The sequence below is a fragment of the Meriones unguiculatus genome, chromosome 1 (assembly GCF_030254825.1).
Source record: "Meriones unguiculatus strain TT.TT164.6M chromosome 1, Bangor_MerUng_6.1, whole genome shotgun sequence".
NCBI classification, from domain to species: Eukaryota; Metazoa; Chordata; class Mammalia; order Rodentia; family Muridae; genus Meriones; species Meriones unguiculatus.
Window position 1 is genome coordinate 184,974,094 of NC_083349.1, and position 22,278 is coordinate 184,996,371.

At 44.0% G+C, this 22,278-nt stretch overlaps 1 protein-coding gene across 1 annotated transcript in view; it reads right to left on the reverse strand.

The window, feature by feature from the left end:
* Ttc12 (tetratricopeptide repeat domain 12) overlaps nucleotides 1–21,451 on the reverse strand; it is a 46,874-nt gene extending 25,423 nt beyond the window's left edge. The window contains exons 1-7 of the mRNA XM_060377677.1: nucleotides 21,373–21,451; nucleotides 19,979–20,051; nucleotides 10,481–10,641; nucleotides 9,959–9,980; nucleotides 9,222–9,299; nucleotides 8,432–8,553; nucleotides 5,229–5,288 (exon numbers count right to left, since the gene is read on the reverse strand). Of these exons, the coding sequence (XP_060233660.1) occupies nucleotides 5,229–5,288; nucleotides 8,432–8,553; nucleotides 9,222–9,299; nucleotides 9,959–9,980; nucleotides 10,481–10,641; nucleotides 19,979–20,036 (501 nt within the window). The 5' untranslated portion in view covers nucleotides 20,037–20,051; nucleotides 21,373–21,451. The remainder of the gene's footprint in view (nucleotides 1–5,228; nucleotides 5,289–8,431; nucleotides 8,554–9,221; nucleotides 9,300–9,958; nucleotides 9,981–10,480; nucleotides 10,642–19,978; nucleotides 20,052–21,372) is intronic.
* Nucleotides 21,452–22,278: the final 827 nt, after the last annotated feature.

The following is a 22,278-nucleotide window of genomic DNA, read 5'->3' on the forward strand; positions in this document are numbered from 1 at the left end:
TTGCCTCCCACTTCATTTTAGACCCAAGTATGTCTGCCAGTCACAAAGTATCCTCCAAGATCTTCTGTCTGACAGCGAGTGGGCTGGCCCTTCTAACTCTGTGGTAAGGGAGAGAGAACAGCCTAGGAGTAAGAACACCGTGCCCTTGAGAACTGTTCCCAGCAGAGCTTCCTCCCAGTTACCTGATGATATGGGAGGCTGGGAGGTCAGCCACGGGAAGCTCCTCCATGGAGAGAAAGCTCAACAAGGAACTCCAGCCGACTGCCTCAACTTCCCCAGTCTGTTTCTGCGGTATATCTTGAGGGCCTGATTTGATGATGTTAACTCTACCTGTTGCTATCTGTTCTTTCGCTCTGATACTCTTCTGCTTGGGATGTTCTTCGAGACCTCTAGCTCTCATGCACTCCCGTTCCCTCCCTTTCCCTCTCCCCACCATGCTCTTCCTCACTTCCTCTCCTTATTCTTTTACTTTGGCTTGCTGTGAACTTAATAAACTCACTCATTTAAATCAGAAAGTGTGGCTATTCTGGATCAGTCTTTGGTTATGTAGAACAAATAGGAGTTCATATTAGTGTTACTTAAGATCTAGATGGATGCCCCCAACAAAAGGGAGGGTTTAAGTGCACAACTAAGGATATACCATTTACAGAAGGGCCCTGCCTCTTCCTACTCCTCCTCATGGTAAGTTTGCAGGAAGCCATACAGCACAAACATATGAACTTAAATTTGAAGTATCAGTTAATTAACACTCATGGATCCTTTCATAAGCAAGGTATTGAATCAGCTGAGACATCCTTTCGGGTTTACATTTAGAAGGTTCAAGAGGTCAGTCTCTGGAGTCTAAAATGTCCTAGGTGAGTCGACAACTCAGAATGTTGGTTAGAAACAACTATTTTCCTTATCTGAAAAGCAAAGATAGTAATTTCATTCTTTCTCTCTCTCTCATTGTTGGGAGGAAGAATCATGTAACACTTAACACTCTGCTGGGTAAGACTCATTAGCTGCTGTTGCTGTGGTTACAGCAGCAACAATACATTTTAGAGCCAATGTGATTTACAGAAAGGCCAAATAATAGTAAAAGAGGGAACAATAACTGCTGGAGAAACTTTTATAGGAGTGTTTGTATGTATAATATTTCCTGATCTATTACTAAGTGAATGGGAGTAATAAAGAGAATAATAAGAGCTCAGGCTAATCAGTCTGTTCCATGGGGTAGGCGCTGTGCTTGATGGCTCATATGGGTGACCTTCTGTGAGCCTCATAGCGATGTGGCAAAACAGACCCAGGCATCCTCATCTCACAGACAAGGGAACCAGAGTGAGAGAGGGTGAATACTGCATCATTAATTCATGCAAGAGCTGGAATTTCAACTCTGGCCACTTAATTCCAGGACACAAGGGCTTAAAAATGTTATCAGGCTTGGGGACGTAGGCTGCCTAATATGCACAAGACCCTGAGTTTGATTCCCAATACTGGGAAGAGCAACAAATAAAACCAAATATCCTTCAGAAATATGCTATGAATAAACAAACATAGACTACAGGAAATGCTATCCTCCAGTTTCAGTAGAGGAGACTCTAAAGAGAGAGACGGTCTAAAATGGAGCAGGCAACAGGGGAGGGATTTGACTTGAATCTTGAGTGAAAGGAAGAACTGAAGGGAAGATGATAGGGAGAGAAGGGAATGGAGTCCAGAGTCCAGAGGCAGGAGAGCTCAGAAGCCCTATGGACAGCCCAGCTCTGACTGAAGTGGAGGAACAAAAGGGGATGGAAAGGGTGGGCTAGAAAGACTCCAGAAGGAAGTCTCAAACACCAAGTGGGAGGCTGGTGCACCATTGGTGGTGGCAAGAAGGCAGGACGGTCTGGAGGTGGTGTGCAGAACTGACCAGAGCAGGGAAAGGCAGGGAGATGATCAAATAGTCCAGACAGCCACTCAGAAGGAGGGCCGACGCCTAAACTTCTGGTGACAATCTCAGGAAGGGAAGTGCAGGCATCAGAGCTGCATCAAAGAAAGATCAGCACCGACTGACTATGTGTGATGAGAAGTCAGACCTGAGTCGAGAGGCCTGGAAGGCATGTGTGCCTTTAGTAGAGAGAGGCCACGAGGGCAGGTAGAGGAGAAGCTGTCTGCATGGGAAGACAGAGTTGGTTTGGGGGATGCCAAGACAGCCAAGTGGAAACCTGTATGAGGTGGCTGAGGTGGATCTGGAGCTGGGAGAAGCCACACAAGCAGATCTCAAAGCTACTTGCAGAGACAACAGGTGCATTCACAAGAAAAGACAAGGAGCTTCAAGGGCCCTACAATGAGAAAATAGGGCAGGCAGCAGAGCGCTGAACGTAGCAAACTCGAAAAAGGATGGAATCCAGGAAACAAGAAAGGAGTGACCAAGGGGAAGAGAGGGTGCTCCCCACTTCTGCTCATGAGAACCGAGTATTCAAAGCATATTCATGACAGAATACCAGAGACACACTGCTGGGGGCATGCAGGTCCCTGAGCTGAAGACCATGGCCTTCACAGGTGGAGCATAGACAGGCAGCTGTAGGTATGGCATCATCCCCTTGCCACCCACAAAGAGCAACTAACAGGTCTTATGACTGGACCTGTCCTGTCCAACCAGGAGTCTTCTGTCACATGAGCCCCACGCTCTCTTTGAAGGAGTGTGGTCTTCAGAGCAGGATGAATTTCATTATGCAGGAAGCGTTCTGTGGGTTGTGACATGCGTCTGCTCCTAACGGAAAACGGCTTTGCCACCCTTATCTTCGACAAGGAACATCTGTCCTGAAATATTACTTGCGCTGGCCCCTTCCAATTTAAAAGTGTCAAGAAATGTTAAATTGGCATGAAAGTTCCCACACCATTAATGACAGAGTGCCAGAGATACTCATTTCTAAGATTTTAAAGCGTTTTTCGAGACAGTGAACTTTTTCTTGGAATTGGTGACTTCCACAAAGAGTGGAACTTCACCAGTCTTCAGATTCCTTTTTGTGTCGACCCATACCTCTCTTTGGGAGTCTCACCAGGCTCAGCAAGGCTGGGCCCCGAGTGTCAGGGATTCTTTTAATGCCAGCTCCGGTGGACCCACCCTGCTTTGGTGTCACCACCCAGTTGACTACTTTGAGCTTTGCTCAACATTTGGGCAGAGGCCAGTGTGTTAGACTGGGTCAGCATGGGGTGTACCTAACTCTTTGGTCCTTGGCTGAGTAGGGGACATTCTGTGGGGACCCTATGAGGAGAGAAATAGGATCTCAGAAGGCATGTGAGCCAGGGATCATGGGGTTTAGGGGATACTGGCAGGTGCTTTTATTTTACAGTAGCTAGTTAAGAGTACAGGTTGACATTGTGGCCACTGGCTTTGTGACCCCGTGTAAACAGCTTAATTCATCTCTGAGCCTTCACCTTTTGGTCACAACAAAAAAAGGAAAATCGTGGCACTGAACAGAATCTATACTGTGAGCCTGCAGCAAAAAGACAGAAAAAGACACTGTGAGCAAACAAGGTGACAGAGTGGGTGAGTATGCCTATGATGGAGGTCCGATGCTGCCATCAGCATGGGGCCACTCTCATGATGGAAAGACCTGCCCTGTGTGATTGAAGGATGACACAAGCAGGTACTTCAGGTTATCTGCAGGTCCACACGTGTTTTATGAACCACTGGAATCAAGGGAGATTTTTCTGCTTCGTCCTTGTTTCCCCTGCTCAGAGCCTCAATAGTAAAAAGTAGGAAAGAGGAGCCATTGAGATGGCTCTGCAGGTAAAGGCGCTTGCCAGCCACGCCTGGTGACAGTAGTCTAATCCCTGGAACCCCACTAAAGGTGGAAGCATAAAACCAACTCCAGAGATTCTTTTGACTTCTGTACACATGCTATCACATTCACACCCACACATATCATGCATACACACACACACACACACACACACACACACACACACACACGCGCGCGCGCGCGCGTAAATAAAAATTTAAAGATTAGCAATAGAGTATAGCCAGTATGTGGCCATGAATGTGTACTCTTGATTCAGGTCATGGTCACTGGGTGAGGCCAAGCATGCTGTCCTGGGGAATTAGAGGCACTGGATACACCTGGACCATTCTCCCAGCATCTCAATCTTATCTGACTGTAAATTGTTTAAAATAATATAGTCACATTAGAACAAAATGATACATTTATGAGTTAGGTGTGATGGTTCAAATCTATAATCTGAGCTACTTAAGAGGCTGAGGTAGGAGGGAGGGTAACAGGTTTAAGGCCAGGCTAGTTAACTTAGTGAGACCTTGTCCCAAAATATAAAAGGCTTGGAAATGTGGCTAAGTGGTGGCATTCTTACCTAATGTGTGAAAAGCTATAGGACAGAGAGAATGATGACAAGAAAGAGAGAGAAGAAACAAAAAGATAGAAATAAGACAGACAGAAATGAGAAAAAGAGGCAGAGTGGGGAGAGGGGCCACATTTTTATGGAGTGCCACAGAAAATCTTTTTTTAAGATAAAAATGCTTCTTGTTTCTAGACCCTTTGAGGGGCTTATGCACACTCTCCTCTGAGAAGTTTCTTTGGGTAATTTCTTTTCAAAGAACCATGTGACGGTGTAAGGTAGGGAAGCTTGGATTTAGGGTTTTTTACACATTTAGTCAAAGTCATTGAGTTGTTGAAACATTTAGGATTAATTGTGGTGCCGAGAGCTAAGCAGTGCTTTCCTCTCTGCACCTTTGATTCTCCACGTGTATGCTCTTGGAGGGAACAGGAAACAAAGCAGTGTGCATGTTCCCGAGCCCGAGCAATAGCAATTTATATTTCTGATATCCCACAAACAGAAGCGGGTATAAGCTATTTCCAAATGAATTCATCCAAAAGGAACTGGCCCAGACTGATGAGGAAGATGACATTGTAGAAATCTTCTCTGTGCCTAGCCCTAGAGGAGAGGAAATGATGTTTTCCCTATGACAGGAAGTAAGGGATTTGACAGCACCAAGTGAAGAATGAGCTAGGTTGACATAAAACCTTTATAGACCAATGGTGACAGTGTCTCTGGAGCACATGCATGAGCTAAGCACAATGTTCTGACCCTCATGGCAACCCTATTCTATCCCATTTCACAGATGAGGAAACTGAGGCTCTCTCTGAAGGTCTTCAGATGACACATATGGAGAGGTTTTCTACACAGTTCAGGACTCAGAACACAGGCCAGAGCAAGCCTAGTGCAGTCACGTGGGAAAGGAAACAGTCTCTTACCCTCAGAGCCCAGTCACAGTCCTCGAGGGCCTTCTGATAGTCTCCAAGTTTTATATAAGCCTGCAACGACACAAATACCAAATACTCAGACACAACTCTGTATCAGAGGAGTCTCTAGTTAGTTCAGAAGGGACAGCTGATATCACCAAACAAAGAGAGAAAAGAACATGGATTCAGGAATATGGGGAAAGCTAGGAACCGTATTCATAGGTGTGATGACAGATTGGTGCAGCCATTATGGAAGTCAGTATGGAGGACCCTCTGGAAACCACATGACCTGGCAGTAACAATTCTGGGCATTTGCCCAAAGGACTCTACCACGGAGGTACTTGCACACACATTTAGCAAGGAAATGGAAGCAGTTGGGATGTCTATCAACAGATAATAGGTAATAAAAATGTGATTCAGATACACAATGGGATTTTATTCAGCCATAAAGAAACACAAATTTTTCAGGGAAATTGGTACATCTGGGGAATATATAAAAGAGGGGAAAAGACAAAAACCTCATGTTCTTTTTCATTTGTGGATCCTAGCTTATATATGTGTGTGTGTTGTTTGTATGTATTAGCATATGTAAAAATGTGAGTACAAGTATAGGTCATGTAACCAGGAAACCATTTTCCTAAATTAATTAATATTTCTAAATTAATACTTACTAATAAAATGGGAGAAAGAGTTAAGGAATATATTAATATATATTGTTGTTTTCTTTCCTCTTATTTTTCCATTTTCTTTTACCAAGAAACACTACATAGATTTTAGGTACTTGTTTTTTTTTGTTTGTTTTTTTTTTGTTGTTGTTGTTTTTTAAGTTCCAGAGGAAACCATGTAAGAAAAACAAAACAAAATAAAACAAAATACAAAATACAAAATACAAAACCTGGGCACCAGGAGGATGACTGATTTCTCCAGGGTCCTCAGTTTCCAACAACAATGCCAGCGCACCTAGGTTTCCTCATGGCCCAAACTTTCCAGTGGGGCTGTAACATTCTCAACATTAAGTTGAGCTGTTTCTACAGAAAAGCCAGTTACATCGCCAGGGTGACATTGGGGAATCAAGGCATCCAACCAAATAGAGGCGGGAGCGGGCAACAGCCAGCTGGTGGGTTCTGCAGCACAGCTCCACACCCGCTTCTTCAGGTCTCGAGTTACACTTGAAAATCGTAGGGGAGGAAGGAGGCAGTGCCATCCTCGACAACTGGACAGCTGAGGCCATGGTCTCACGATACACGGTTTAAGTTCTGAACAACTCCGAAGTCATCAACATGGACTTCACCATTTTCTCTAGACAGCCTTTTACTTTTATTTTTCTCTTCTCTCCAAGAATCTGACACCCTGTGTTGTCTCCATTCTCTTCTGCTTTCCCCGTTTTAAGAAGAACTACTTTTCTTAATGGCAATTAAATTCTAGATTTATCTAGTGAGCACTAGCATTGTTGATTATAACATTAGCTGTAGGAGAGAAACAAAGGCAATGGCTGGGTAGGTTTTTTTGTTTTTTTCTTTAGCAAGAAATATTCAGTTCCTAGCGACCTTATTGTTTTCTAGCACCACACGGCAAAAGGAGAGACATTTTAAAAATAGTCAGTGGTTCAAGTGATTTCTAATACCAGGCAGCACATTCTGTTTTTATTTTGCTCTGAATGTGTGCTCTCAGAAAGAGTTGGAAGAAATTGCTCTCCAAAGCTTTTCACTGTGTTTCCTTATATTTATCCACAGCCACCCTTAATGGGATTCTTATGACTAATCAAAGGGTGGTTTAAAATTGAATACAGTAAAAATGCAACTAATTTAGATGAATTGAGGAGGATGGACAGCTTTCACTAGATACAAGTCTGAATTACACAACATTTTAAAAGCAATTCAACTCTATTGGTTCCTAATCACTTCAGGGGGACTAGCCTGAATGAGCATCAGTAGGTAGGTATTTTCTAAGACAAAATTTGGTGCCGAGTAAGAACGAAAAGTAATAAGTGTATTAATTGTTTGCACTTAAATGATTCTTCTGAATTCTTTAAATGGACTTATGGCTCCAGTGTTATGTAAGTAATGGGATACCAGATAGCTGTGACAGACAGAGCACTGGGGGGAGGCATATAGCAGGTTTTGTCCATAACTTAATACTTACACTCTTGTTAGGGTAATAAGATGGGCATTGCTAAAGCTTTTTTGTGGACTTGCTTTCTCATAACAATTTTTTTTTTTTTTTTTTTTTTTTTTTTTTGTCGCAAATGGTGGTGGGAAAGGATGCCTGGGCTCTAGTCAGAGGTATGCGGATGGTTCAGGTCATGAGGTTGCATTTTTCTTGGGTTTATTTGTCATTAAATCACTGTCACTCTCCAGACTCTGCAGCCTTTGAATATCCTGTGCCTTGCTTTGAATACTTCTCCTCCACAAATCCCAAACAGACACTCCTGAGTTACAGAAATTGGAGCTGACGAGGGCTGCCTCTCTGGTAAATGACATGGTATCAGGACTGTCTTAAAGAGGTCCGGCTGACAGGTCCTGTCTGTCACGAGATCATGTCCATGAATCTGCCACCCCAAACTTCGCTGTATTTCAAAGATAAGGTTACTAGTGACATGTTTGTTCCAAATGAGAGTTATCAGCCTCCTGCCTTTGTTAAGCAGCAGGTAAGAAACATCAGGGGTGGGGTAGTTAGCTATGCCTGATGTTTTCAGAAACTGAGTTTCCCTGTGAAAGAGACCTGAGGGGAAAGGGCTTCAGAACCTCTGAATTCTCCAGAAACTGCAGTAGATTTGCTGGCTACACCATTTAAAACAAGTCAGGTTTGATCAAATGAGCAGGAAACTAGCTGAGATAACAAGCCTTTGAGAGTCCCACCAAAACTGGCGTGGTGGCAGATTCCAAGTTCTCACTGGCCATTTCAGCCTCCTGGGTTTCCCTTTATATGCATGGGAGAGGGTGCCTGGTCATCACGAGTGGTGTGCAGGAGCCAACTGGGAGAAAGCTGCTTATGCATAGCTCTCCCCAGACCCAGTCACACGGGTGGTTAAAGGCTGACTGTGGCAAGTGTTCATACCGTGGAAACTGGCACTTGTAACAGGAAACCACAAGGGCTGGTTGGTAAACATTCACCAGCCCACCAGTGATGCTTGTCTACCCTTGTCTTTGTTGTGACAGGTTTCCCAGCACCCGTCTTTGGAGTCGCCACTGTGGACGCTGGCGTGGGTCACCCACCTGGGCTCGGTTGGTGTACAGCACTTTCATGTTCTTCAGCTTCCCCAGACCTTCGCTGTAGTGGAGGATGGCTGCTTCATAGTCACCCTTGGCAAAGGCCTCATTCCCCTTTTCCTTTAGGGCTGGGAGAACAGAAGGCAAACAGTGAGCTCTCGTCAGAAGGTCCTTCTAAATTGCAGGTTTTCTAGCTTAGTGAATTGCCACTTATTTTCTCTGCAGTTATTTGAGGTCCAATTTCTTTAACTTATGCTCTTCAAATTTATGCTCAGGTTTTCTATGCAGCTCCTCAGAGAAATAGTATTTTTCTGAACTGAGGCTTATATCTGCTTCATCTTACTTACCCTTGACCAAGACAAGTGTCCCCATCATCTTGTAGCAAGGGGGAGTGGGCAAGAGCTGATTAGACATACCATCAGATGTTTAAAACAACACAGAGAGCTCTGAGCACATTCATGCCCCCGACCCCAACACATGCAACTTCTCTTTGTCGATTGTCATGGATTTTGCCTCTCCTCCCTCTCTTTCACTTTTCTTTCTGACCATAGCTTTAGCTCAGGCTAGCCAAGCACCATTCAGGAGTCAGGAATCTTTGTCCTGAATCAGAGTCTGTGTCCTGCTGACTGCATGTTGAGTAAGACCGGAGGACAGATGATTTCTGCCTGGCCAGGTCCTCTGGCTTGCCGGTCCATCGCGATCCCTCCCACCTCCTGCCACATCAGCACACAGGCTTTCATGGGCTCTTTCCAGCTGGAGTCATCCCAGAGACTGAAAAGTAAGGACCAACAATTACCATCTGCTTGGGCTTTGCTTTCTTGCCTTCTCTTGGCTCGTTCCTTTGCATCCTTCTCCACAGACGCCAAGAAGGCCTCTGACAGCAGAGTAATTTACACCGTTAAAAAGAAAAAGCCAGATACTCTAAGCAGTCCTTTAGTTCAAATTCCAAAGGAAGCCACTTTAGGACTTTATAACTCTACTTCTTATGCATACATATGTCGGTACACCCAGGCATGCTTGTGTGTGTGTGTACATGCACACAACGCTGAGGCAGCTAAAATGCCACTTTCTTAATTTGACATTAAATGCTAACCTGTGTGGTGTATTATTATGCCTGATGGCTATGTCTACGCCTCAGGTTTGAATTATATCTTTTAGGAGAGTTTTTTCTTTGAAGAGGGACTTTTTTTTTTGTTCTATTTAGCATAATGAGCCTCAGAGCTGAGCAACACAGAAAGTATCTGCCTCCCTTAAGCAGTGAAGGGAAAACTGGATCATAAAGAGTAACTGAATTCAGTTTACAAAAGATTGACCAGGAGGAAACAAAACAAAACAGAAAAGCCTCTGTCTGTTGCCTCTTTGACCACTGACACCAGGTCTGGATCATAAGCAGGATTTTGTTCTTGGGTTGTTAGTAAGCCCAGAGGCTATAATTTAAGGGTCTGGAAGTCACATAAAAAGTTCTATTAAAAGAAAACAACAACTGATCCTAAATGAATAAAACACATTGGAAGACAGAGATGCTGTCCTTACCTGGATTCATTTCATCTGCATTCTGCAAGGTACCAGTTATCATAAAAACAAAGAAACAAAATTTAAAATTCAGTCTCCGGTAAATGTGCATATAAGCCAAGGGAGCAATCTAACTGCAAATGAGGAATCAGGTCATTTTTTTTTTAACCACCAATACTGATGGCTCCAAAATTTAAAGGGGCTTGCTTTAAAGCTGGAGATGTAAGTGCGGGCACAAGTAAGGGTCTGATCCCTCAGAATCAACACTACCCAAGTCAGGGAACCCCACCCCACCCCGATCCATGACTATGTTAAGTATGGATTGGTAGAACATGTGGGTTTAGACGTATAAGCTCATGAGGAAGAGAGGCTGAGTTTCCCCCAAGGAACGCTCAGAAGGCTTATTCCATATGGAAAACAGATCAGGAAGCCTGAGAAACAAGCCTGTTCCAGCTTCATCAGCTGATCTGAGGTCATGCTCCCGCCTCAGCACAGGTCTCCCTACTGTATCTACTTATATAACTCCATAGCAGAAAAAGAAACCTCTGGGGCTTTGGGGGGACTGATCATGGTCTTGTTCAAGGTTGTCCTGCATCCTTCCTCCTCTTGATCTCTCTCCATCAGCAGGATTCTCTTTTCCGTCTCTAGGACAGCCTTCTGCTGTATGGTGGGATCGTCAGAATTCATCTCTTGGATTAAAGTGGCTAGAGGGAAAAGCACATGTGATTCAGTCAAGCAAGTTCTTCAAACAGAAAGACTCCATCCATGGAAAGGATGGTGTTGAAAGTTAATAAGGATGATCCATAGATAGGGGAAGAAGGTAATAGGAAGCCCAATGAATCATTGGGATGAATATGAAACAATTAAGTATAGCACTTGCTTTGCCTGGGGTGGGGGGAACGGCAAGGGAATTTAACACTGGGCTTCAACGAACAGAGTTTTAAATCACTATTACACTCTGTAGTGATTTATGGACTGCTTATTAGATGTTGTACATCTTGCTGAATATTAGAGAAAAAAAGATAAATAAAAAATCCTTTTGTTTTGTTTGAAAAGCTTATGATCCTGCGTGGGTGATTAGAGTAACACAAGCAGCTCTGGGACGCACAGAAACAACAGCCTCTAACTGTCTCCCTGCCTTTCTTCATTGTGTTGTCTACACAGATTGGTATTGCTAGGCTGTCACTGAGGGGCATCGCTCTCCTCTGCCCTCCTACCCCACCTACCAGATAAATCTGTTCATCTCACTCCAATTTCAGATCAGTCTAATTATCCACACCCTGAAGCCTTGACTAGGGGGCTGAACACTGATGAAGAAAGATGGATAAATACTGGGGAACTGGTTCCAGTGTGACTGGGACCTCCAGTGACCGCCAACCTCCTAGCAACCCTAGAATGGCATCCCAAAGTAGGCGGCCTACCATTCTCTCAAAGACCTTCAAGTCTCTAGCACTCGAGGTCTGACCCTTCCAAATAGAGGGGGTTGGGTACTCACTCAGAGAGGAAAGGGATGGCACCAGGACAGAGCTCTCTTAAGGTCATGCTATCTCACACAGCTGCCCCCATCTGCATCCATCTCTGGTTCTCACCAGAGAAGGATGCTGTCTTTCTTGCATGAGGTTCGAGCCTCTGCTTGTGCAAGTGATGTAGATTCAAGGGCTAGAGAAACAGCCTGTACTCTGGAAGCGAAGAAATTTGTTGCAAGTTTTGCTAGCTATCTGAACATTCTGGCTACTTGGTTTTGTAAAATATGCACTATCGTGTGGTCTGTTTTCTTTGTAATATGCTGAAGAGTCTCGCTCAGTACCTGTGGTTCTCGATGATTTACACACCACGAGTCAAGGGTAATCCAGTTTAGTATTAGCAGACATTCACGTGGTTTAGTTTTTATGTTTCAGACAGTAGTTAATGCCTAGTTAAATACCTGTCTGTGCATATTAAATATTCTTCAGGAATATGAGTATGTCAGGTTTCACATCTATAAGTAGTTTATACGAGTTTCTAAGCTGGCCGTATGGTTACGCAGGTGAAGGTGCTTGCTGCCAAGGCTGACTGCCTGAATTCCATCCTCAAGACCCTCAGGGCCAACGAAGGGACAGACTCCTGAAAGCTGTCCGCTGCCATTCACAGGTGAGTGTGAGCCCCTCGCCCTGGTAAACAAGCAAGTGCAATTTTAAAAAGGTCTCATGATGAAACCCAATACCTTACATGCTAACCTCAAATTTTATGGAATAAATGGAAGGATGAGTCCAAGGAGAGAAAGAAGAGAAAGGAAGGAAAAAGAAAGAGAGAAAGAGAAAGAAGCTACACTCCTTCACGTTACTGCCACCATCATTGCTGTTGGTGATTGGGACTGAATATCTTAGCAGTTTATGGGTCATTTAGTTTTTGTTTTCTATGATATTCTTATTCTTATGCTTGGCCCATTTTCTACTGGGTCATTTGTCCTCTTTGCATTGACTGAAAAGACTTCTATACAGATTCTGAACTAGTCACACAGATTTTAAAAGTCTCCTTGGGTACAGTGTCTTTTCATTTGCTTTTATGGAAGCTTTGATTGCTCTAACATCTCCCAGCTTCCTTGGGCACCAGCATATGAATTCACACAAACACACAGATATACACAAGCATCAGTCTTTAGTCTTATTTTCTCATCCGTTCATTAGATCACCATGGATAGCTGAATTTTGTACAGTGTGGGAGCACAGCTTGCTGAGGAGGGTCCTTGCCTTCTCCAGCGTGTTTCATCCTCTCTGTTACAGATGTGAAATCCTCATTCCTTTCTAATGCTTGTACTTTCTAGCACACTTACATCCTTACCTGGGTTACTATCAGGTTTTTGTTTGTTTCTTTCTTTTAAATCTCAATGAAGAGTTAGTTCACCACTGTTTTTTCCTGAGGAATTTTTCTGTTTATTACTAGCACTTTGCTCTTCCACATGAACCTTTGAGCCATTTGTTGAATTTGAGCACAAACCACTTTGGTTATTTTGATTTAAACTAATTGTGCAAAATAAGTTGAGGAGAACTCTTGTCTTTGCCAAATGTTATCTAAGAGAAAATACATGTCTTCTTATGCACAGGCATTCTCTTATGTCTTTTCATAAAATCTGTATTGACCAAGCCCCAATCTTTATTCTAACACAATTAGTTTCTCCTTAACACTCTTTCTCAGTTTTGGGACTCATTAAGGGCAGCATATTGCAGTAATCATATCTTCTTTTGTTTCTCAGGGGTGCAGAGGTTTGTCAAGCCTTCCTTGTTTTTGGTAACGTCCATAATTTTTATTTGTTCGTTTTAACATTTATTTAATGGCTGTCACCGCGGGGGTGGGGAGAAGAACTTGAGTGTGCAGGTGCCACAGAGCACAGTAGGGAGGTCAGGGACTGTGGGGGGGGATTGGTTTTCTTCTTCCACCATTTGGGTGCTGAGGCCAGAACTCTAGGGATCTTCAGCATCTTTAGCCTCAGAGTCATTTCTTTGGCTTCACTTTAAGAGTTTCCAAGAGTACTGGGCAAGTATTTTAGAGAGTCTTTTTATTTGGGATTATTTGTTGTGTTTCTCACCGCTAGTCAACAGGGCTGGTGAGGAAGACAAGAGCACAGCAGTTCAAGGTGAAAGCTGTCACTATGAATAATCATGATCTTGACCATTTATAGAAGGCTGTGTTTGACAGCTTTTATTTTCTGTCGAATTATTTTCCATACCACACTCTTGGCAAGCAAGCCTTAAGGTGTCTCTCATTTAACTTGTGTTTTTCTTCAGGAAGAATTCACCCAGCTTGGAGATTTGTTTTATTCATTTACCTGCTTACCTATCCAATCTCATTCATGTCAGCACGAATTTATGGATAATATTTTCTACTTTAGATTATAATATAAAAACTATGTTGTTTATTTTGTTGCTCATATTGTCCCCTTTTTTCCCACTGGGAGTTCTTTCAATTAAAATTTTATAATTTTCTCCACAAAGATCTTAAATATGCTTTGACAGATTTAGTTTGATATTTAAATGCAGTATTCCTGAGGCCAAAAAGCAGAAACCTCATTTCTAGGGATGAATATAAAGGAAATAAAATCATCTATGTCGTTATCTTCACCCCCATATTCATTACAGTGTTTTTCCCTATAGAAACATGGAGAATCACTCTGAGCCTAGACAAGAAATATGTCACCTCCACTCTGAAACTCATAAAAGCAGGGTAGAATGGTGGTTACCGGAGGTTGTTTTGGGGCCTGGAGAACAAAGAGCACAGGTGGGTTGTAGTCAGTCGAGAGGAATACATGCCATGGCTGTATCACACAGAATGGGGAACTATCAGGTGCTGTGCGTTTTGTAATTGCTAGGAGGGTAGACCTTCAATGCAGTCACCAAAAACGTTGTCAAGTATGTGCTTTGAAGGGTTTATTTGCTTGGCTTGATTAGTTCATAATGTATACTAAGTCAAAATATGACATACATCACAAATATGTAACATTTTGTTAAGTAAAACTCAGTAAGGCCTTTGTCTTAAGGTCTGTTTCGCATGGAATTTATGTTTGGCATTTATTTTTGCGTGTTATTTGGCTGGTAAACATTTTTACATATTTAAGCACTCAGTCTACCTCTGTCTTATGGATGTGTTTCTCTTGGCTCAAGTCTAAAGCCTATTGCGCACTGGACAACTTCTCTGACATCTTACTCATCTAACTTGATACACCCATCTTTCTTCTGAGTTCCTGCTACTTCAAATGCCCCCATCTCAGTAACCCACTGGCCTCCTACCTGTCACTCAGCTCTCAGGACACAATCCATGTGTTCTCATTCTCTCTCAGCTCTCACAGGCAGGACACTAAGGCTTGTCAAGAATAACTTCTAAGTGTGTTCTAATCTATGCACTGTCTCTATGCCCACTGCCTTAACTCTGAGTCCAGCGGATGACTCCTAACTCCTGAAGTGCTGGGAGCAGCCTTGTGACTGGCCCCTCAGCACCATAGTGTCCCCTCTGGTCCACACTACACACCCAGCACAGGGACTCTCCTAAGACATCAGCGGTTCCCACTCTAAGGATTCCCCTCAAAGGGTCCCTGAAGCATTCTTCCTGGTAAATGTGAATTCCTTGCTACAGCTTTCTCAGCTGCCCTCTTCCCGCTTCTCTTTACTCGGTGGGGACCCCTCTCTCTTTGCTGACGTCTCTGCACTCCTATAGGCCTTTTCAATCCTTCTGTTCCCTAGGAAACACTGCACTCTCTCCTAGCTCCCGGATATCCTATCTCTTCACTAGCTGACTAGAACACCCTTTCACATCCACAATGGTCAGCTCCTACTGACTCTCTAGACTTTACTTAAGTTTCATGTCCTCAGAGAAATTTTGACATCTGCCTCAGGCTGGATTGCATACACCCCCTCATATCTATGCTGAAACCCTACTCTTTTGGTCTTTCAAGAGGTAATTAAGTGACATCAAAAGAGAAGGGGTGATTAAATGATGTTATAAGAGTGGGGCCCCAATCTACCATGACTAGTGTCTTTATAAGAATATACATAGAATAAAGACAGAGATACCTATAAACATACTAGGAGTTTACAGAATGCCAAATAGATTGTACCTAGAAAGGAAAGTCCTCCCCACTACTGCCACATAATAAAAACACTAAATGCACATAAAGAAAGAATATTAAACACTGCAAGGGGATAAAGGCCAAGTAACACATAAAGTCATATCTATTAGAATTATTACACCCATCTTCTCAATAGAGACTCTAAAAGCCAGCAGGGCCTAGACAGATATCTTGCAGACTCTGAAAGACCATAGATGCTAGTCCAAACTTAATATACCCAGTAAAACTTTCAATCACCATAGATGAAGAAAACAGGATATTCTATGATAAAACAAAATTTAAACAGTATCTATACACAAATTTAACCCTACAGAAGGTACTATAAAAAAAACTCCAACCTAAGGAGGTTAACTACACCCCCCCCCCAAAACCTCACAAGAAGTAAAAAAAAGAAGCCACACCAGCAAAAACAAAAAGGGACGCAAACACACACACGCACACTCTACCACCACCAACATCAAAATAACAGGGATCAACAATCACTGGTCACTAACATCTCTCAACATCAATGTACTCAACTCCCTAATAAAAAGACACAGGCTAATAGAACATATCTGAAAATAGGATCCATCATTCTGATGCACACAAGAAACACACCTCAGCAACAAAGAAAGTTATTACCTCAGGGTAAAGGCCTGGAAAAAGATATTCCAAGCAAATGGACCCGAGAAGCAAACTGGTATAGACTTTTAACCAAAATTTATCAAAAGTGATGGGGAAGGATACTTCATGCTCCTCAAAGGAAAAATCCATGATGACACCTCAATTCTGAACAGCTATGCCCCAAATACAGGGGCACTCACATTTGTAAGAGAAACATTATTCAAGCTTAAATCATATATAGAACCCTATGCATTACTAGTGAGAGACTTCAACAGCTCATTCTCACCAATGGATAGGGCATCCAGACAAAAACTAAACAGAGAAATAATGGAGCAGGATGTTCTGGTCAACTTCTGTGTGGCCAACTTCTGTGGCCAACAAATGACTGGTTGAGCTTGAGACCCTGGCCATGAGAGGGAGCCCACTCCTGACACTGTCTAGAGGGCCAGGAACCAGAGCCTAGAGACCCACAATAGAAGCAAAAATGAATGGCAAAAAAAAGTCAATGAAATTATTCCCAAGATATTCTATCCTCATAGATATCTATCCCCAAGATAAGCTATCCTCATAGACTGCCTCTAGCCCAATTGCCCAACAACTGATGCAGAAAGCCACAGCCAAACATTAGATGGTGCTTGGGAAATCATGCTAAACAGGGGAGGAAGGATCGTAGGAGCCAGAGGGGTCAAAGGACACCACAAGAAAACCACAGAATTAACTAACCTGGGCTCATAGGGATTCACAGAGACTGAACCACTAATCAGGGAGCCTGCATGGGCCTGATGTAGGCCCTCCCCACATATGTTAAAGTTGTGTAGATTGGTCTCCTTGTGGGACTCCTAACAGTGGGAGCAGGGGCTGTCCCAGACTCTGTTGTTTGCCTTTGGGACCCTTTCCCTGACTGGGCTGCCTTGCCTAGCCTTAATAGAAGAGGAGATGACTAGTCTTCCTGCAGACTGATATGCCATGACTGGTTGATATCCATTGAGGCCAGCCCTTCTCTGAAGAGAAATGGAGAAGGAGCGGATGAGGGGATGGGAGGCAAAAGGGGGCTAGGAGGAGAGGAGGGGAAACTGTAGTTGGGATGTAAAATTAAATTAAAAAAAAAGTATATTCACAGACTCTTTATGAAGAGTCACACTGAGCTGCCCTCTGCCTCAGGGACATTTTTAGGAGTCTGCACCTTAGCCAAAGACATGAAGAATATAATGAACTGCAAATGTGTCCTGTTGATGGTCATTTTCCCTGCCAGAACTAGACACAGGACTACTTAGATTTCCATGTCTGGGAGAAGATCTCCGCAGAGAAAAAAGGTGACCCTGCCATCTGTGAGTGGTACCCGTGTGTGTTCAAGAACCACTGCTCCATTTCCTGGGTCTCACCCTGGGACAATGTCCAAACAGAAGGGACCTTTCCTGGGTAGATCTGACTTGGTTCTGAACCTCTCTGTTCTCTCCGGGTAGTAAAGAGGGATAGGTACATGATGGTCCCTACTCACTGGAATGAAAAAATAATTCCCCAAAGAATGTATATAGATGAGTCTGGGGAGAACACTTCAGGGGTAAAGTGCTTGGCAAAACAGAGATTAGAGGATCTGAGTTTGATATGCAACACCCTTGTAAAAAGCTGGGTGTGGGAGCCCATCTGTAATCCAGTGCCAGGGAGGCAGACAACAGAGGGTCCCTGGGTCTTGTTGGTCAGGGACTCTCTCTTAGTTAGGGAGTCTTAAAGTAGAGAGTCCTGAGGAAGGACACCCAGGGTTGACCCTCCAAACATATACACATGTATCTTCATACTCCTAAACAGTCACATACACCTGCACACACACACACACACATACACACACACACACAGCATATACAAGTAATTACACAATGAGAAGTAGCCTTCTACAAGCCAAACACAGAAGTCTAAGAAAAAAATGAATCCCGTCAACCCTTTGTTCTTACAGTCTAATTTTAAGAACAGTGTTGAAAATCTATTTTCCTGTTTAATTCACCTAGCCTCTGGTATTTGGTGATAGTTCTATCAGACTAATACAACTGAGTTAGATTCTTTTGCACTCTTCAACTCTCTCTTTATTCTGCATATCACCTTGAAATTATTTGTTTAATATCTCTTTTCACACTGAACTATGGTTGTCATAAAGAAAAATTATTCTTTTACTATATTGTAGAGTACTTAACACATAGCAGGACTGAGAAATGGACGCATTAAATCCATATGCATGTGGGCATTTAAATTTAACTAAAAATGCAGTAAGGTTAGCAATTCGGTCACACAAGCCACCTTGTCACTACCCAGCAAGCCACAGGTGTCCAGCAGTTACCACAGTGACCATTTTCATCACTGTGGAAAATTTAACTGCTTGATGCTGATATAAATGATAACTGGGTAAACCGAGGATGAATAAAATCTAGACAGGGAAAGGAAGGTGACGGAATAAGAAAGTCCAAGTGCAGAAATGGAATGTCAGAGCACGGAGAGCAAACTACAAGCTGCTTGTTGCTGCTAGAGTGGGGGCTGTGGAGTGTGGGGAGGTGCAAGGAGAAGGTCACGTGAGGACTTAGCCCTGATGAGAGCTCCTGATTTACTGCGACTGAGAAGAACACAAGCAGAGAGTGTCTGGCCAGATCTGCATTTCAGTTACATTACTCTGTGGGGAGTGCAGGCCTGGTGGCAGGATCGACTATTAGAGGTTGTTAAGAGTCTGCAGAGAGGAACCAGAACAAAGGGCATCTCAGAGCAGTCGGACAGACGGACAGGGCGTGGGATGGGGGAGACAAGTATGGAGATTGATTGGACAGGAGGTGGAAAAGTGGAAGGAGTCCCGCTGACTTGCAGATTTGGGGTGGCAGGGCCACCAAATGAGACCAGAAGACAGCAGAGAGGGGAGTTGGGCTTAGAAAGGGCAGAGGAAAGAAAGAGGTGATGACTCAGTTCTGGAAGCATTTGTGGTACACTGTAGCCTTGGCAATTGACCATTGAGCCTGAGGCTCTGCATGAAAGGTGATGAGGTAGTATAGACACCAGCAAGCAGGTGGGTTCACATGAAGAGAAGGGTGAGCAGTGTGCCAAGGCCACCAAAGCATTTAGGAAAGAGCTCAGGAGATGCTAGTGAGGAACACAGGGAACATCCAAGTGTCTGTCCACACGAGGTTATCCTATTTCTAAGTCAGGCTTTTCTTTCATTTATACAGCCTGCCATTTAGACAAGTTTGCCGTATAAGGTGTGTATTGGAGGTGTGTGTGGGGGGGGGTGTTTGTGTGTGCACACACTCTTTTTAGCCTCAAACAAGCTCCCTAAAGTCTCGACAGGGTGGGCTGGTTTGGAATTTCTCTGAAGTATACCTGTTAGAGCTAGGGAAAGGTGTTCTTGGTCAGGGGACCGAGAAGAGGATGAAACTCATAAGCCATTCACATAGTTGTTGAATCTGGTGGGAAAGCCACACACTCTTAGCCCCTGCCTACAATGAGAGGGACCCAGATGAGTAGGCAGTTTCTTGAGTGATCTCAGAGGGAACATTTAGGCTCCCTGGCAATGTGGAAAACACCAGCTCTTGTTGGCTGGAAAGGTGCATGGTTATCAGCTGTCAGCCTGAATTTCAGTCAGACCGTACAGTTTCTATGATACCAATTAACAGCCAGAAAATACTGCCCCAAGGCTGGAAGGGAGTTCTCAATAGCCTTTCTGTTTAATTTCAATTACACTTTTTTTTTTTTTTCTTGAGAGTCATAAACCTGTCAGACAAGCCAGGAGCTAAGTTAAAGCTGTAATTTCTCTTTACCCACTTCACCTCTCCAAGGCAGAACTCAGTGTGTGACTTACGGCTACTTACTGATTTCATCCACATTTTCCAGAAATTTCTGCAAGTCTCTCTCTTGATCATCAGCCATTGCAGACACAAATCCCTAGGGAAGGCAGTATAAATTATGAAATTAATAATAAAACACTAAACAGAACCGTCGGGCTTATTATCTGTCTAAGACTAAGAGCCAAGTGATTATTATTAGGGCAGATTTGTGTTTGCAAATGTCATGAATAACAGCAGGGTGAGCCATTTTCCTCTGACTGCTGCTTAAGGCCAAGGGACACTCATTACTTGTGGCAATCCTTCTAGAGAGCTGCCAGCCCTGTCTCTGCTGGGAAAATTGCTCTATAATAATTTCTCCAAAGCCAACATCAACCACTGTGATTTAGGGACCTGATGCAAAGGACGCTGGGAGAACAGCCTTCAGATGGCCAGGGAGTGTGCATAGCCCAACCTTGGTCCTGACAGGCGTGCCTGGCCAGAAGCCTGGACCACACACACAGTACATCAGTAAATAGAGGACCACCTGCATGTCCATGCCCACACTTGCTTGAAACCTATGCCTCTGGCTTGTTTCTGAGGATGAAGGGAAGATGTCAAAGTATGCCAGCGTCGGCTTTCTAGTACGCTGCGAGGTACATTGCTTTATCACACTTGTGAAGACTACATGATAAACTCAGTGGTACCCAAAGGTCTAGCCACATCACCCAAAGCTTGTAAAAATGTAGATTTCCCCAGCCTTGGTCCACAGCGAGTCTCAGCTCACGTGGGGCACCCCCAGGGATGTACATTTTAAATACACCATCCTGTGGTTGCGGCTTGCACATGGGCTTGGTAGTGCAGTCAACTATGAATTATAATTCTGCCACGAAAATCAGTCAGGGAGTTCCGGTTTCTCAGTTCATGTTATGGAAGTTATAATGCGAAACCAAAGGACATCACAGGGCTGAATGCGGTGGGTGATTTGTGAGGCTTCCTTATCTAGAAAACGGCCTTGGCGTACGGCTCAAACAGTTAGCACTCCCTGGGAAACGGAGTCACATCCTGGGGGGTGTGAATTAACTTGCCCAAGGGTACCAAGCTTCACGGAAAGAGGCAGCCAATCTTTTTAGAGCAGTATACCTCAGCAGTGGGGTCAGTAACAGCGCAGAGCCACACCTCTGGGGCAGGGCGAAGAAAGGGACCAAGACCAGAGCCCCGCCCCTCCGTCCCGCACACCCCACTGGAAGGCTAGGGGATAGATGCACTGTTGCCTGGCAACCGCTCTCCAGCGTCCTGGCCCTGTGCACTCAGGGCTGGTCCCAGCTTGCAACTGGCACCTGCCCATCCTTAGGGTCCCGAGCCCGTGGCTTCTGCTCAACTCTAAGGCCAGGACAGGACCAGTTCCAGGACAGAACCCCAGAGCCACCATCTGGACTGACCTGCTGAGCCCAGGATCAGACAGGAAGTGGAAGCTGAGGACAGGCTATGACTGGCCTCTGCTGGGGAGAGGCGTGGCCTGGGAGAGGCGGGGCCTGTTGTGACCCAGGGAACGCGCTTCTCAGTTTGAAGCTGTGACGTCCCACCTAGAGACAGAGACAGACTTAGCTAAACGCTGGCTAGTGGCTAAAGCAAGGCCAGTAGAGAAGATAGAGTTCTCACTCTCAGTTGATTACTTACCTGTAGCCTCACAAAGTCAAACTCTTCAAACAGCATACTTCTTGTGAGTCTGGTTTTCTTTCAATGAACAACGTGCGGCCTCCAAGATAGTAGCATACTCTCTCTGATTCTTAAGGTTTTTTTTTTTTTTTTTTCGTATACGAAGTGGAAAATGACACTGTTTGACAGGTTTAGGGGGGCCCAGGGCATAGACTTTACCAGGGGACCGAGAGGTCCAGGCAGAGCCAGCAACATCCAACACTGCAAGATTATACCACGCGTAGCCTCAGCGAGAAGAGTTATTTGAAGCCTCCACAGGCACCGGGCACACAGGCAGCCTAGCTGGAGCCTAGCTCAAGTACTTGGAGATGGAGAACAGCGCAGAGGCAGGCAAGTCTCTTATTTAAGCCCCTGCCGCATTTTTCTTTTCTTATTTAAAAAAAATAAAAATAATTTTTATACAATATATTTTGACTGATTTCTGTTCTCACATCTCCTCCCAGATCTTCCCCACTGCCTCCTCATACCAATTTCATGCTTTCTAATTTTTCTTTAGTAAATAAACAGGCAAAATCAAACTAACAAACCAGACTAAAGCAAAGCAATGAAAAGAAAAACACGAATATCACGTACATATGCACACACAGACAAAAACTACAGAAAAACAAAATTGGAAACTCTGCACAATA